Source organism: Silurus aristotelis (genome assembly GCF_946808225.1).
Source record: "Silurus aristotelis genome assembly, chromosome: 4".
In the NCBI taxonomy this organism is placed as follows: domain Eukaryota; kingdom Metazoa; phylum Chordata; class Actinopteri; order Siluriformes; family Siluridae; genus Silurus; species Silurus aristotelis.
The window spans coordinates 32,543,747-32,557,491 of record NC_139577.1 but is presented as its reverse complement, the minus strand read 5'-3'; the positions used below and the strand labels follow the sequence as shown (position 1 = coordinate 32,557,491).

General features: G+C 41.6%; 2 protein-coding genes across 4 annotated transcripts in view; one reads left to right on the top strand and one right to left on the bottom strand.

Moving 5' to 3' along the window:
• Window positions 1–11,718, bottom strand: part of LOC310724585 (uncharacterized protein) — a 195,004-nt gene extending 183,286 nt beyond the window's left edge. Inside the window, exon 1 of one of the 2 annotated variants that reach the window (XM_083538838.1) lies at window positions 9,058–11,718. In XM_083538838.1, the coding sequence (XP_083394964.1) occupies window positions 10,217–11,173 (957 nt within the window). In that variant the 5' untranslated portion in view covers window positions 11,174–11,718 and the 3' untranslated portion in view covers window positions 9,058–10,216. The remainder of the gene's footprint in view (window positions 1–9,057) is intronic. The other variant, XM_083538839.1, reaches the window with a different exon arrangement.
• Window positions 1–13,745, top strand: part of glra3 (glycine receptor, alpha 3) — an 87,528-nt gene that overhangs the window by 18,081 nt on the left and 55,702 nt on the right. For both annotated transcript variants that reach the window (XM_083538768.1, XM_083538769.1), the window contains exon 2: window positions 4,263–4,390. In XM_083538768.1, the coding sequence (XP_083394894.1) occupies window positions 4,263–4,390 (128 nt within the window). The remainder of the gene's footprint in view (window positions 1–4,262; window positions 4,391–13,745) is intronic.

Sequence of the window (13,745 nt, the reverse complement as noted above, 5' to 3'; positions counted from 1 at the left end):
AAAGTGGCGGAAAAATCAATCCTTACAGATGCTCCAGGTGTTGTATTGTATACTGGTGAATCTCTGCTGTTAGTTAGTGCACATATGCCTTCTGTTGTTAAATGTTATGTGATGAACGGGAGGCGAAAGCCGTGCTTGATAGGAGCGCAGCGCGGAACGTTGGATGAGCAGCAAAAGCATAGAATGAACAACTTTGGGAAGAAAAGCGCATCCGGTGAGAGAGTACGTGGGAAGGCACGTACCGGGATACGCATGAGCGATAACAACGACCGCCGTGAACCAACATATACCAATTATAACGGACAGTGAGAGTGTGGAAGTTTAAATAGGAGCTGGTGATGATGATAAACGAGCACCATATGTGCGCGATTGAAGCCGGGAGCTTCAGAGAAAGCGGCCGAGAAAGCACCTGCCACGCCGAAGGGGGCGCCGAAGGGGGCGTGGCAGGTGGATTCCTGACGGTTAACAAACATGTACTGTATGTATTTTTATAGCATGCCTTCATCAAACAAATCGCGGCAACGCTGTTGTGTAAAAAACCCTCCAAAAACACGTGCATGCACATTCTTATTTATTAACGCACATCATGTACATAAAGAAATTTCAAGCACGTTAATATACTGCCGCCATATTGGTTTTCGTTTATCTCGATCATCGGTTATCTCGATGCTTTTTGGCAACCCCCTAGGACATCGACATAACCGGGTTTCACTGTATATATAATTTGTCTTTTAAGCTGCACTGGAGATTCTCCTTTCTGACTTCATTTCAGAACATTTTCAGTACAATCAAAGATCAAAGAAAACCTTTCTGACATCACCTTAATTACAGGTAACCAAATGAACAAGTGCTGTTTAACTACAATCCAACTGGACTAGTGAGGTTATAATTGTTTTTTGTTGCTACACACATTATAATAAACTACATACTATAAATTAGCCGGCAACACGGCATAACCTAAGTGGGATACAGTTATTAACCTATTTCATTAAATGCATTAGCCTTTGTTATCCTCATAACGAGATGAATGATAGAGCTGCGCACACACCTTTTCCTTTTAGACCTTTCCTTCCATACTTCTTCCTTCTTTTTTTCTGAATTGGGCTCCTGAGGGTTTAAAGCTTTTTCTTCATCCATAATTTTAATTTGGATTCAGCTCTCCTTACTGATGTGACATCACTCCAGGTCTTGTCAGTTCTTCCAGTGGAAACCCTGAGGGCTTAGGTGACATCACCCAACCCTGCCTCTTCCTTCTGAGTGTATAAGTGAGGGATCTTCTCTGGGTGGTGGGTACGCACTCAGAGTACCGACCAGGTTTTTTTTTGTGTGTGTGTGTGTGGATGCCCCGTATAGCCACTTTCCCACCCCCCAGGAAAGATGCCACCCTAGGTGGCTGCCCATGTCACCTCTGCCTAAATCTGCCACTGCCAAGCAGCTATCAAAACAAGTTCAAAACAGAGTGTACGCTCAACCCTGATTGGTGGCTTGTTATGTGTTTGACAAGTTAAGTGTTTATCTGCTCATAAACAAAATGAAAATATTTTTTTTACTTTGAAATGTGGTAAAGTTAAAGTAAAAGCTCCCCAAATGAAAATACTTAAGTAAAGTACAGAAACGCAAAAAAACGCTACTTAAGTATATTAACCAATTACATTTACTTTGTTTCTGTCCACCACTGCTCTAAATACATTTATATTTCATTTTACATTTTATACCAATCTCTTCTTCTCCCATCTCTCCACTGGATTGGTGAAAAAAGTCTGAATTTATAGGGGGAAAAAAAGTCTAATCATGCAAATCAACATGAAGCGAGTGTAAATAAAAGTTGTGTCATGAATACAAATTTTTAGCTATCTGGTGTCATGACCCAGATAGCACAACAGATACGTTATTCTAGTTCTAGCTTTAAGATTATGGAAGCAAAGGCAGTGGTCATGCCTTGGCTGATTGACAACTTTTTGCAGAAATTCATTGATTTAAAGTCAGTTCTTTTGGGTTTTTTATTATTATTCCGCCTGGAGCTGTAGCAACATGCCAGATATAAAGCGTCTTTTGAAAGAATGGAAGGGATTTAAAAGCAGCTGTCATACACCAGAGCATTATAAATAAGACTGACAGCACTGCAACCCCCCCACTCCCAGACACCCACCCACCCACACACACACACACACACACACAGAGCCATGCGGTGTGTACGACAGAGGGGCAATCAGAGAGGTATAAACAGTCATTACAGCTCGGGATCGACTCAGTCATTCACTCCTGGTCTGAAAGAGCTGGCACGAAGCCCAGCCATCATTCGCTCGTCTATCTCCTGTCTGTCACTGGAGCTCCTCTGTGCTCCAGGCTTGTTATCGCAAGCTAAAATACACCCCTGAGATAATTACAGTCATTTAGGCAGACGGAATGATAAGAACACACAGTGAAAGCACACACACACACACACACACACACACACACACACACACACACACACACACACACACACACAAACCTACTTGACCTTTTATTGCCTGTATTTAGGACTGAATAGTAGAGCTTAAAGTTGTCAGTGAATAGAACAGTGTTTAGAAGCAGTCATAAAAGTGATAAAAGACCCTGAATGTCAGCTTCCATAAAGCTTGATTGAGAAGACAACAAAAATAAAAAAACTATAGCTTTCAAAACAGTCTTATAGATAAAACCTTTATAAACATCCATTACACATTTAGTCCAAATTTCCTGTTATAATAAGCTCCACTCTTCTGAGAATAAATTTCATTAGATTCTGGAGTATGCTTGTGAAGATTTGTGTGAGATTCATTTCAAAAGGGTTAGTGAAGTCAGGTACTGATGTAGGTGAGGTGACGAGACCTGGGGAGCAGTCAGCATTTACATTTACCCCAAAGGAGTTTCATGGGGTTATAGAGCTCTATAGCAGGAGATCTTCCACTCCAATCGTTATAAAGCAGATCTTCATGGAGCTGGCTTTGTGCCAATTGTCAAGCTGGAACAGGTTTGGGGTTTATGGGTTCAAGAAAAGGGAAACAATTCATGGCACACCTTAACAATGGTTGAAATATAATGAATGGACATTCGATAATGAAGATGAGTTTCCGTTTGAGTCTGATTCCTCTCAAGGTTTCTTCCTAATGTCATCTCAGGGTATTTTTCCTTGCTACAGTCATCACTGGCTCACTCGTTAGGGATAAACTTATAGTTAATAATATATTCTATTGTATGAGGTAGTATCAAAAAGATTTGAGACTAATGGTGTAACTAGTGCTATTCTGGCGTTTTCATCATGGACAGCAAGTTAGAACTAAGAGCAAACATGAATTTATGCGTGAAACTGAGCAAATCTTTCACAGAGACATTTGAAGCAACATACGTTTAATATGACATATGGCCGTTTGAGGTTTTTTGAGTGGCACATGCGATTCAAGAGTAGAAGAACATCACTGGAAGATGACGAAAGATCAGGTAGACATTCAACTTGCTCAACCCTCGAAAATGGCGAACTTGTGCATGATGAGAGTCAGAGAAGATTCTACATGATCTCTCTTACACACCCACCCTACCAGATTTTGACTTTGCCCTCCTCCCGACCATGAAAATGCAGCTTAAATGCACCCTTGACACCATTGTAAAAATCCAGTGCGAATTGCAGAATGTGCTTGATGCACTTCGAAAAGAAGACTTCTAGGACACATTGCAAAAATGGCAGGAACCCTGGGAGTGCTGTATTGCTATGCAAGGGGACTATTGATGCCACCTCATAACCTCTTTTTCTCTGTAAAGCTGCTTTGGGACAATATCCATGTTAAAAGTGGTCTACAAAAAAGATTTTTTGAATTGTCCTGAAGACAAATTGATTGACAAACACTTCCCACTACAACACATTAAACTTTTGATACAGAGTTCATCTGCATAACAGACATAACTTTCCTACAGCCTCCTTTAGAAATTTTAGGAGCCTCCATTTTTTGTACAGATGTATTTCTTAGAAGCCCCTCTCATGGCATTGTGTGTCATTCTGCAAATGGACTTGGTAGATATTTCATCTTTCCGTGATTAAATCGGAGTGCTGGGCCTGGAGCTATGCCTCTCCTGCACTTCTCTGAGTAAACCTGAATTTGAATTATGATGTCAGATGATATTAGTGCAGCTCTTCCTATTTGTAGCCTCAGTTACTGTCTGAGCTCAGTTTTTTAATCTCTCTCTCTCTCTCTCTCTCTCTCTCTCTCTCTCTCTCTCTCTCTCCCTCTCTTTCTCTCTCTCAGTCTGGTGGCCACAAAAGACCCTGAAAGTCCTCGGGGAAGAGCCGTCCCCATGTCTCCCTCAGACTTTTTGGACAAGCTCATGGGAAGGACCTCGGGCTACGATGCCAGAATTAGACCCAACTTCAAAGGTATGGATGAGAAGCTGCAAGAGCAACATTGTATTCTTTTTTTTTAAACCTTAAAGTTTACTCTCTTTTTCATCTATATAATCATATCACTGATGTATTAAAATAATTTTTTTTAAGTTTGTTTATTGAGAAATTAATTATGTCCATATAATACAGCAAAATTGAGTCACGCAAGGAGCTTATGGAGGTTGTGACCCGTGCCGTTGCCAAGCTCGAAAAAAATATATAACTTAGGCGGTTTCATCCCTTTATCCAGTAAATAAGATGAGCGCTTTCTGACACCAGTGTTACAACCTCCACATCGGGGTCTCCCATTCTTTCCCGAGGTGTACAGATCATGGGCTAAGTCTTTTTGGCCCACCCCTATACCCCAGCTCGACTGTGTATATTCAAGTCATGGGGTAGAAAGAACATGGGTATGGTGCGATACCGAGGGTTAAAGAGACGCTTGCCAGCTATTTCTTTCCCTGGATCGCCTCCTCCCTTAAGACCCCGATACTACCTATGAAGCCCCTGCATAATTCTTTGATGCTCATGGGTAAAGCTTATGTTTTAGCAGGTCAAGCTGCTGCATCCCTGCACACAATAGCGGTGTTACAGGCGTATAAGGCTGAACTGCAGAATGAGCTGGGAGGTGCCCCGGGCGGCCATTTTCACTTGCACGGCAGATCTGGCTTTCAGAGCCACCAAAGAGACCGTTCTCACAGTGGTCCAGGAGAACTCGCCGACTCTTTTGAGGCTCCAGACTGGAAAGCTCTGCCAGATGTGTCGCAGGACCAACTGAGAGCCTCAAATCCGAGGACTGGTTTGTCACGGTAGATCTGAAGGATTTTGTAATTTGTATTCATCCTTCCTTCTCACAGAAAGCACAGGAGGTTCGCTTTCGGGGGACGAAGCTTACCAGTATCGGGTTTCTCAGTTTGGCCTTGCTCTCTGTGGGCCCTACTTGGCAAGCCCCAGTAGACCTGTTCATGTTTCGAGACATCACACTGTCTCAAATAGTTCTCCATATATTCCTTAGCCCCTCTGGGGCCTCTAAACCCCTTCCATCACGCTGCTTCCGGGAGTTCTGAAGAGAGTTCACCGGGATGGAGTCCGCCTCCTCCTGGTAGCTCCAAGGTGGCCGAACATCCATGGTTTGCAGACCTGGTAGCTCTTCTCAAGCACCCTCCATGAGAGATCCCTCTGAGAAGGGATCTCCTTTCCCAGCTCGGGGGTGCTAAATTCACCCCCGCCCGGAGTTGTGGAGGCTGTGGCTGTGGCACAGCTCCGGAGTACTGGCCTCTCCACCAAGGTGGTAGAGACCATTTTCCACTCCAGAGCTCCCTCCATGAGGAGGTCTAATGCCGCAGATGGATCCAGTCCATGGCCCGTTTGGTCTAGTGCTGGATTTCTCCAAAGACAGTTCTCCAAAAGGTTGGCTCCGTCCAACCTTTTTCCGTATCACGCCCCCTTAGCAGGGCAATCTCTGGGCAGAGACCCTATTGTGATGCGTTTTTTCTTTGTGCTACCTGGAGGCTGAGGCCTCCGGTACGACCTAGAGTGCCTGGGTGGGACCTGGCATCTTTCCATCAAGACCACATTCTTGTTGGCCATTTGCTCTCTCAAAAGAGTAGGAGACCTGCAGGCCCTTTCTGTGGCCCGCTCCTTCCTAGTGTTTACTCCAGGTATGGCCAGTGCCTTTTTGTACCCCAGAATGGATTACATGCCCATGGTGCCCTTTGTTGTCCCACAACCTGTAAGGTTACAGGCATTCTATCCTCTGTTTCAGGCATACAAGGAGAAATTGAACCAGCTGTGTTCACAGAAGCTGGTGCTGGCTTCTCTCCATGTGCTTTTTATACTTCCTGGTCGTGACATCACCCCACCTATGATGGCCAGTGGCCATTTTTTGACTGATTACACGTTATTTTAGGACATGAACACTCGGGCACATTCCCAAAGCATTTCAAAGCAGCGTCTTGTTCCCTCAGGGAACTGGGGTTACATACGTAAACTTTTTTAAACTTTCCTACAATACATAGCTATTAGACTCTTTGCTTGAAGTATACATGTTTTGATAAGTTTTAGAGTGCTGCTACTGTATACAATATTCTCAAGAATAATTCCCAAGATAAACATTTCTGGTTTCGTTGGAAGATTTACAGATAACAGCTTAAAAATAAGTTTTACAACCTCTTTCCATAACTTCTGTACCTGTGAACAATTCCACATACAGTGCAAAAGTGCACCTCTTATCACCAGAGCATTTAATGCAAGTATCTGGGGTGTTTTAACTGTTTCAACTCAATGGGGTAAAATACATCTTCATAATGCAGTTGTATTGTATAAATTTTAGGTTGCTGCTAATAGTTTGTGATGGAGCTTTCACACATCCTTCTTCCCAAAAACATTTCATTTTTAAATCTTCTTTTCAGGAAATCAATTTAGATTCTGAAGAGTCTTTAGAATATGATTCTAACCATTTATAAAACACAGAGATTATAATAATAAGTTTTCAAAAGGAGCCAAAATGTTTTGTAAGCTTGTTACCTTGATAAAAAGAAGCATAGCACCTAAATTGAAAGAATTTAAAGAAGTGTGTTTTTTGGAGATATTAAGGTGTGCTGCAACCTCTGAAAAGGACAAGTTATTGTCTATGAAAATCTTACATGTTTTGAACTTTTATCATACCATAGCTTAAATCCTGCATCCGATCTGTCTGGTTTAAAACTTTCGTTTCACAATATTGGCCCGAAACATTGTACATATGCACATCACGCCATTCGTTTATTGTATTAATGAGAATAGAGTTAGTAGATACAACATCTTTGCTTTTTTCTGAAAGTTTTGTCAAATAAATCCATATATATAAAGCTCAAATACCACTGACTGCCTCATTCACTCATCACGAAATCTCAAAAACCACTGAACGGATTGCAATGAAATTTGAAACATACCTTCCTCTTGGGTCTTAGGTGCTCACTAAGAAAGGGTTTTTAAAAATTCGCCCTGGATCGCGGCTAATTTGCGAAAAACGCGATTTCTCACGCATTGTAAACTCTTCGAAATAACAGTACGGATCCTCATGAAACTTACTACATAAAAATTATTTTCAAAGTAGTTTGCCCTGTATCGGTACTACAAAGGGGTAGTACGTTATTTGTTGACGTTACGTTCTGATCGCTGATCATCCAGTCCTGCTCAGTGCTTACTGCTTATTGCCATATTGCTTAGCGTTCTGCCTTCCGTAGCGAAGCACGGGTACTTTCAGCTAGTATAAAGATAAAGAATAAAGATTATAGGGTCATTTTGTCTTTCTAAAAAGATATTCAATGTCCAGCCAAGATGAATGGGTAAAAAGAGAAATAATGTCAAATATTTTGCAGTTGTGCTGGTCAATAGTTTCATTGTAAATTATGAAATTGGAGACAACCTCTATTTTAAGGTAATTGTAATTATGACAAACGAACGTGAGCACGTTTTTTTGTTCCAAATGAAATCAGTAAATTTAAAAAGTGATGGAGGGTTGAGGGCACAGTAGGATGTTTTGAAAAAAGTATAATATTTTAGGTTATAGACTCATTTTTATTGTATTTATACGACCAATTAGTGACATGTGTAAACTTTTAGATCTATCAATGAATTTGGAGATATTAATTAAAAGATGCTGATATTTTGCAGAAGATATAGAATCTATAATAGCTGTGATTTTAATTCCCAAAAAGGTGAAGGAGTCTACTGCATTAAATCATTCTTATTCAATAAAATAATACATGATTTAGAATTATTAACTTTATAACCATAGACGTTATGAGTTGTATTAGAGAAGGAATAGAATGAGCCAAATATGTCAAGTATATAACAACGTCATCTGTGTACAAAGAAATAGAAATATCTATAGTATTTAATCTAATGTACGGAATATTACAATAAGAGCTTACAGCTTACAGCTATTGCAAATGGCTCGATTGCTAAAAAAAGTGTGGAGGTGATGAGGGGCACCTTGGACAAGTGTATATTTGAATATAAACATCATTGGAAACTATAAAATTAATAAGTACCTCAGCTTAAGGGTGTGCATTTTATTCGGCTTAGGAAGTAACATAATTAGAGCATTTTTTAGGCTATAGGAACACACAATTTTCAAAAGCTTCTTTAAACATACCTAAAATTGGTGAAACAAGTTTTCCTTCCAAATTTTTTGTAAAAGTCTATGTTAAGGCCCGGGTGTGCAACCCGCTGCTAAATATCAATAGCCTCTATACTTTCTTTTTTGTTAAATCTACGTCCAGGGACCTTTTTGCTTCTTTAGGAATAGTAGGTATTGAAAGACTATTCAGATTGTTCGTATTCTATTGTGTAAATATTGAGAAATTGAGATAAAAAGGTATTTAAAGGTGTTATTTATTTTAATCGGATCAACTATATTGATGCCATTAATATCTTTAATGGAGTTTATTGTCCTTTCAGATTGCTTTAGTTTAATTTTCCAAGCTAATATTTTCCCAACCTTATCAGCTTTTTTTTTAACAGATAACTTGTATTTGTTTCTAAGATTCAGCCATTTTTGGTAAATGGTTAAATCATCTTTATTTGATCATTTCTTTTCAAGGTGTAAAATGTTTGTATCAAGTGCTGACTTCTTTTTTATAACTATCTGATTTCCTACTAGTGACACTTGTCACCAAAACATCCTACATGCGCTGTCCCTCTAATAAACTCATTTCTAATCCTGTCCATCGTCGTCACTCCCAACGAAAACCTCAACATCTTCAGCTCTGCTACCTCCAGCTCCACCTCCTGTCTTCTACTCAATACCACTGTCTCTAATCCATACAACATCGCAGGTCTCACCACAGTCCTATAAACTTTCCCTTTCATTCTTGCAGATACCCTACTATCACAAATCACTTCTGTCACTCTTCTCCACCCACTCCACCCTGCCTGCACTCTTTTCTTTACTTCTCTAACACACTCTCCATTACTTTGCACTGTTGACCCCAGGTACCTGAACTCCTCCACCTTCTCCACCTCTTCTCCCTGCAACCGCATCACTCCACTGCCCTCCCTCTCATTCACACACATGTACTCTGTCTTACTCCTACTGACTTTCATTCCCCTTCTCTCCAGCGCATATCTCCACCTCTCCAGGCTCTTCTCAACCTGCTCACTACTCTCACCACAAATCACAATATGATCCGCAAACATCATAGTCCAGGGAGACTCCTGTCTGACCTGGTCCATCAACCTGTCCATCACCACTGCAAACAGGAAAGGGCTCAGAGCCGATCCTTGATGTAGTCCAACCCTCACCCTGAACCAGTCTGTCGTTCCTACTACACACTTAACTGCTGTCACGCTGTCCTCATACATGTCCTGCACCACCCTCACATACTTCTCTGACACACCTGACTTCCTCATACAGTACCACAACTCCTCTCTTGGCACCCTGTTGTACGCTTTCTCTAAATCCACAAATACACAATGCAATTCCTTCTGTCCTTCTCTATACTTCTTCATCAACATCCTCAAAGCAAATAAGGCATCTGTGGTGCTCTTCCTCGGCATGAAACCATACTGTTGCTCACAGATGGTCACCTCTTCTCTTAGCCTGGCTTCCACTACTCTTTCCCATAACTTCATGGTGTGACTGATCAACTTAATTCCCCTGTAGTTACTGCAGGTCTGCACATCTCCCTTATGCTTAAAGATCGGTACCAGCACACTCCTTCACCATTCCTCAGGCATCCTCCCACCTTCCAGAATCTTGTTAAACAATCTGGTTAAAAACTCCACTGCCATCTCTCCTAAACATCGCCATGCTTCTACAGGTATGTCATCTGGTCAAACCGACTTTCCATTCTTCATCCTCTTAATCGCTGCTCTCACTTGCTCCTTAGTAATCCTATCTACATCCTGCTTCACCATCTCCACATCGTCCAACCTTCTCTCTCTCTGATTTTTCTCATTCATCAGCTGCTCAAAATACTCCCTCCATCTTATCAACACACTCTCCTCACTAGTCAAAACATTTCCCTCTTCATCCTTTATTGCTCTAACTTGCAGTACATCCTTCCCAGCTCGGTCCCTCTGCCTGGCCAATCGGTATAAATCCTTTTCTCCTTCCTTAGTGTCCAACCTCTCATACAGCTCCTCATATGCCTTTTCCTTGACTTTCGCCACATCCCTCTTTACCTGCTGCCGCATCTCCTTGTACTCCTGCCTACTTTTCTCATCACTCTGTCTATCCCACTTCTGTTTTGCCAACCTCTTTCTCCCTATGCTCTCCTGCACTTCCTCATTCCACCACCACGTCTCCTTGTCTTCCTTTCTATTTCCAGATGTCACACCAAGTACTTTTCTAGCTGCCTCCCTCATCACTCCTGCAGTAGTTTCCCAATCACCCAACACCTCTTTACCACCACCGAGCCCCTGTCTGACCTCTTCCCTGAACCTCACACTACACTCTTCCTCCTTCAGTTTCCACCATCTTATTCTTCTTTCAGTCCTCACTCTCCTTCTCTTCTTCTTCGCCTCAAAAATCATCCTACAGACCACCATCCGATGCTGTCTAGCTACACTGTCCCCTGCCATCACCTTACAGTCTCCAATCTCCTTCAGGTTGCATCTCCTGCATAGAACATAGTCCACCTGTGTGCACCTTCCTCCACTCTTATATGTCACCCTATGATCTTCCTTCTTCTTAAAATATGTGTTCACCACTGCCATTTCCATCCTTTTAGCAAAATCTACCACCATCTGCCCTTCCACATTCCTCTCCTTAAGGCCATACCTACCCATCACCTCCTCGTCACCTCCGTTACCTTTACCAACATGCCCATTAAAGTCTGCCCCAATCACTAATCATTCTTTCCTAGGTACACCATCTACCACTTCATCTAATTCACTCCAGAATCTTTCCTTCTCCTCCATCTTACAACCAGCTTGTGGAGCATAGGCACTGATGACATTTATCATCATCCCTTCAAGTTCCAGCTTCACGTTCATCACCCTATCAGAAACTCTCTTCACCTCTACTACACTCTTACTGTACTCTTCCTTCAGCATCACCCCTACGCCATTTCTCTTTCCATCCACACCATGATAAAACAGTTTGAACCCACCTCCAATGTTCCTGGCCTTACTCCCTTTCCACTTGGTCTCCTGAACACACAACATATTTACCTTTCTCCTCTCCATCATATCAGCTATCTCTCTCCCTTTACCAGTCATAGTACCAACATTTAAAGTACCAACCCGAACCTCCACTCTCCTACACTGCTCCTTTCCCTGCCGCCTCTGTAGACGTCTTCCTCCTCTCCTTTTCCTCCTTCGGCCAACAGTAGCCCAATTTCCCCTGGTACCCAGTCGGCTAACGATACCTGTGGCGTTCGTTGTTAACCCGGGCCTCGACCGATTCGGTATGAAATTCTCATTTGTGATCCGCATATTCGATTTGGCACATGTTTTACGCTGGATGCCCTTTCTAACGCAACCCTCCCCATTTACCCGGGCTTGGGACCGGCACTAAGAGTGCACTGGCTTGTGCATCCATAATGGCTGGGTTACTAGTGACACTTATAATAACACCTTTAATGTAAACATTAGCTTCCCACCTGGTACAATGAGTTTTGTGTCGTATTGATCTCTAAATAAATTTTTCTCTCAAAGTTCAAGGTGGAGATAAAAAAAAAAAAAACGTAATACGTTCCAGAGGGAACTCGGATTTTAGCTATGTTCCACATGTAAAAAGTATTGCAACCGAATGCCCTGTACTGAAACATTTCGGTACAAATACATGTACCATTACACCCCTAATGAAATGAAAGAAGTTTGGAACCACCAAGACTCTTCCAAGAGCATAGCTAATCGGTCAAACTAAGCGATCGGGGGACTTAATCATGGAGGTGACCAAGAACCTGATGGTCACTCTAAAAGAATTTCAGTGTTACTCTGTAGACAGATGAGAAACTTCCAGAAGAACAACCACCTCTGCAGCACTCCTGTATGTTTGTTTCTAAAAAGCACCTGAAGGACTCTCAGATTATGAGAAACACTCATCACCTGGCCAATCATATCCCTACAGTGAAGCATGGTGGTGGCAGGTTCATGCTGTGGGGAAGTTTTTTAAGAGCAGAAACTGGGAGACTGGTCAGGATTGAGAGAAAGATGAATGCAGCAATGTACAGAGACGTCCTTGATGAAAACCTGCTCCATAGCGCTCTAGACCTCAGACTGGAGTGACGGTTCATCTTTCAACAGGAAAAAGACCCTAAGCACACAGCCAAGATAACAAAGGAGTGGTTACGGGATGACTCTGTGAAGGTCTTTGAGTGGCCCAGCCAGAGTCCAGGCTTGAACCCGAATTGAACATCTCTGGAGAGATCTAAAAATGGCTGTGCAATGATGCTCCCCATCCAACCTAATGGAGTTTAAGAGGTTCTGTAAAGAAGAATGGGAGAAACTGCACAGAAATAGGTGTCAAGCTTGTAGCATCAAACTCAAAAAGATTGAGGCTGTAATTTGTGCCAAAAGAGTTTTAACAAAGTATTGAGCAAAAGCTGTGAAAACGTATATACATAACAAACTTCTTTCACATTGACATTATGGGTTTTGTTTGTAAAGTTTTGAAAAAAATAATGAATTAATGAATTTAATCCATTTTGGATTAAAGCTGTAACATAACAAAATGTGGAAAAAAAGTTTTTGATGCTGGTTGGATGTACTGCCAAACTGCCAAATTCTCTGAATCGCCTTTGGAGACGGCTTATGGTAGAGAAATGAACATTCAATTTATGGGCAACAGCTCTGGTGGACATTCCTGCACTCAGCATGCCAACTGCACGCTCCCTAAAAACTTGAGTCATCTGTGGCATCGTGCTGTGTGATAAAACTGCACATTTTAGGGCGGCCTTTTATTGTGGCCAGCCTAAAGCACACCTGTGCAATAATCATGCTGTCTTATCAGCATCTTGAGGTGGATGGATTACCTCGGCAAAGGAGAAGAACTCAATAACACAGATTTAGACTGAATTGTGAACAATATTTGAGAGAAATAGGCCTTTTGTGTACCTAAAAAAAGATCTTTGAGTTCAGCTCATGAAAAAACGGGGACAAAAACTAAAGTGTTGCATTTATAATTTTGTTAAGTATATATATATATATATATATATATATATATATATATATATATATATATATATATATATATATATATATATATATATATACTAGCTGAAAGTACCCGTGCTTCGCTACGAAAGGCAGAACGCTAAGCAATATGGCAATAAGCAGTTAGCACTGAGCAGGACTGGATGATCAGAGATCAGAAGGTAACGTCAACAAATAATGTACTACCCCTTTGTAGTAGCGA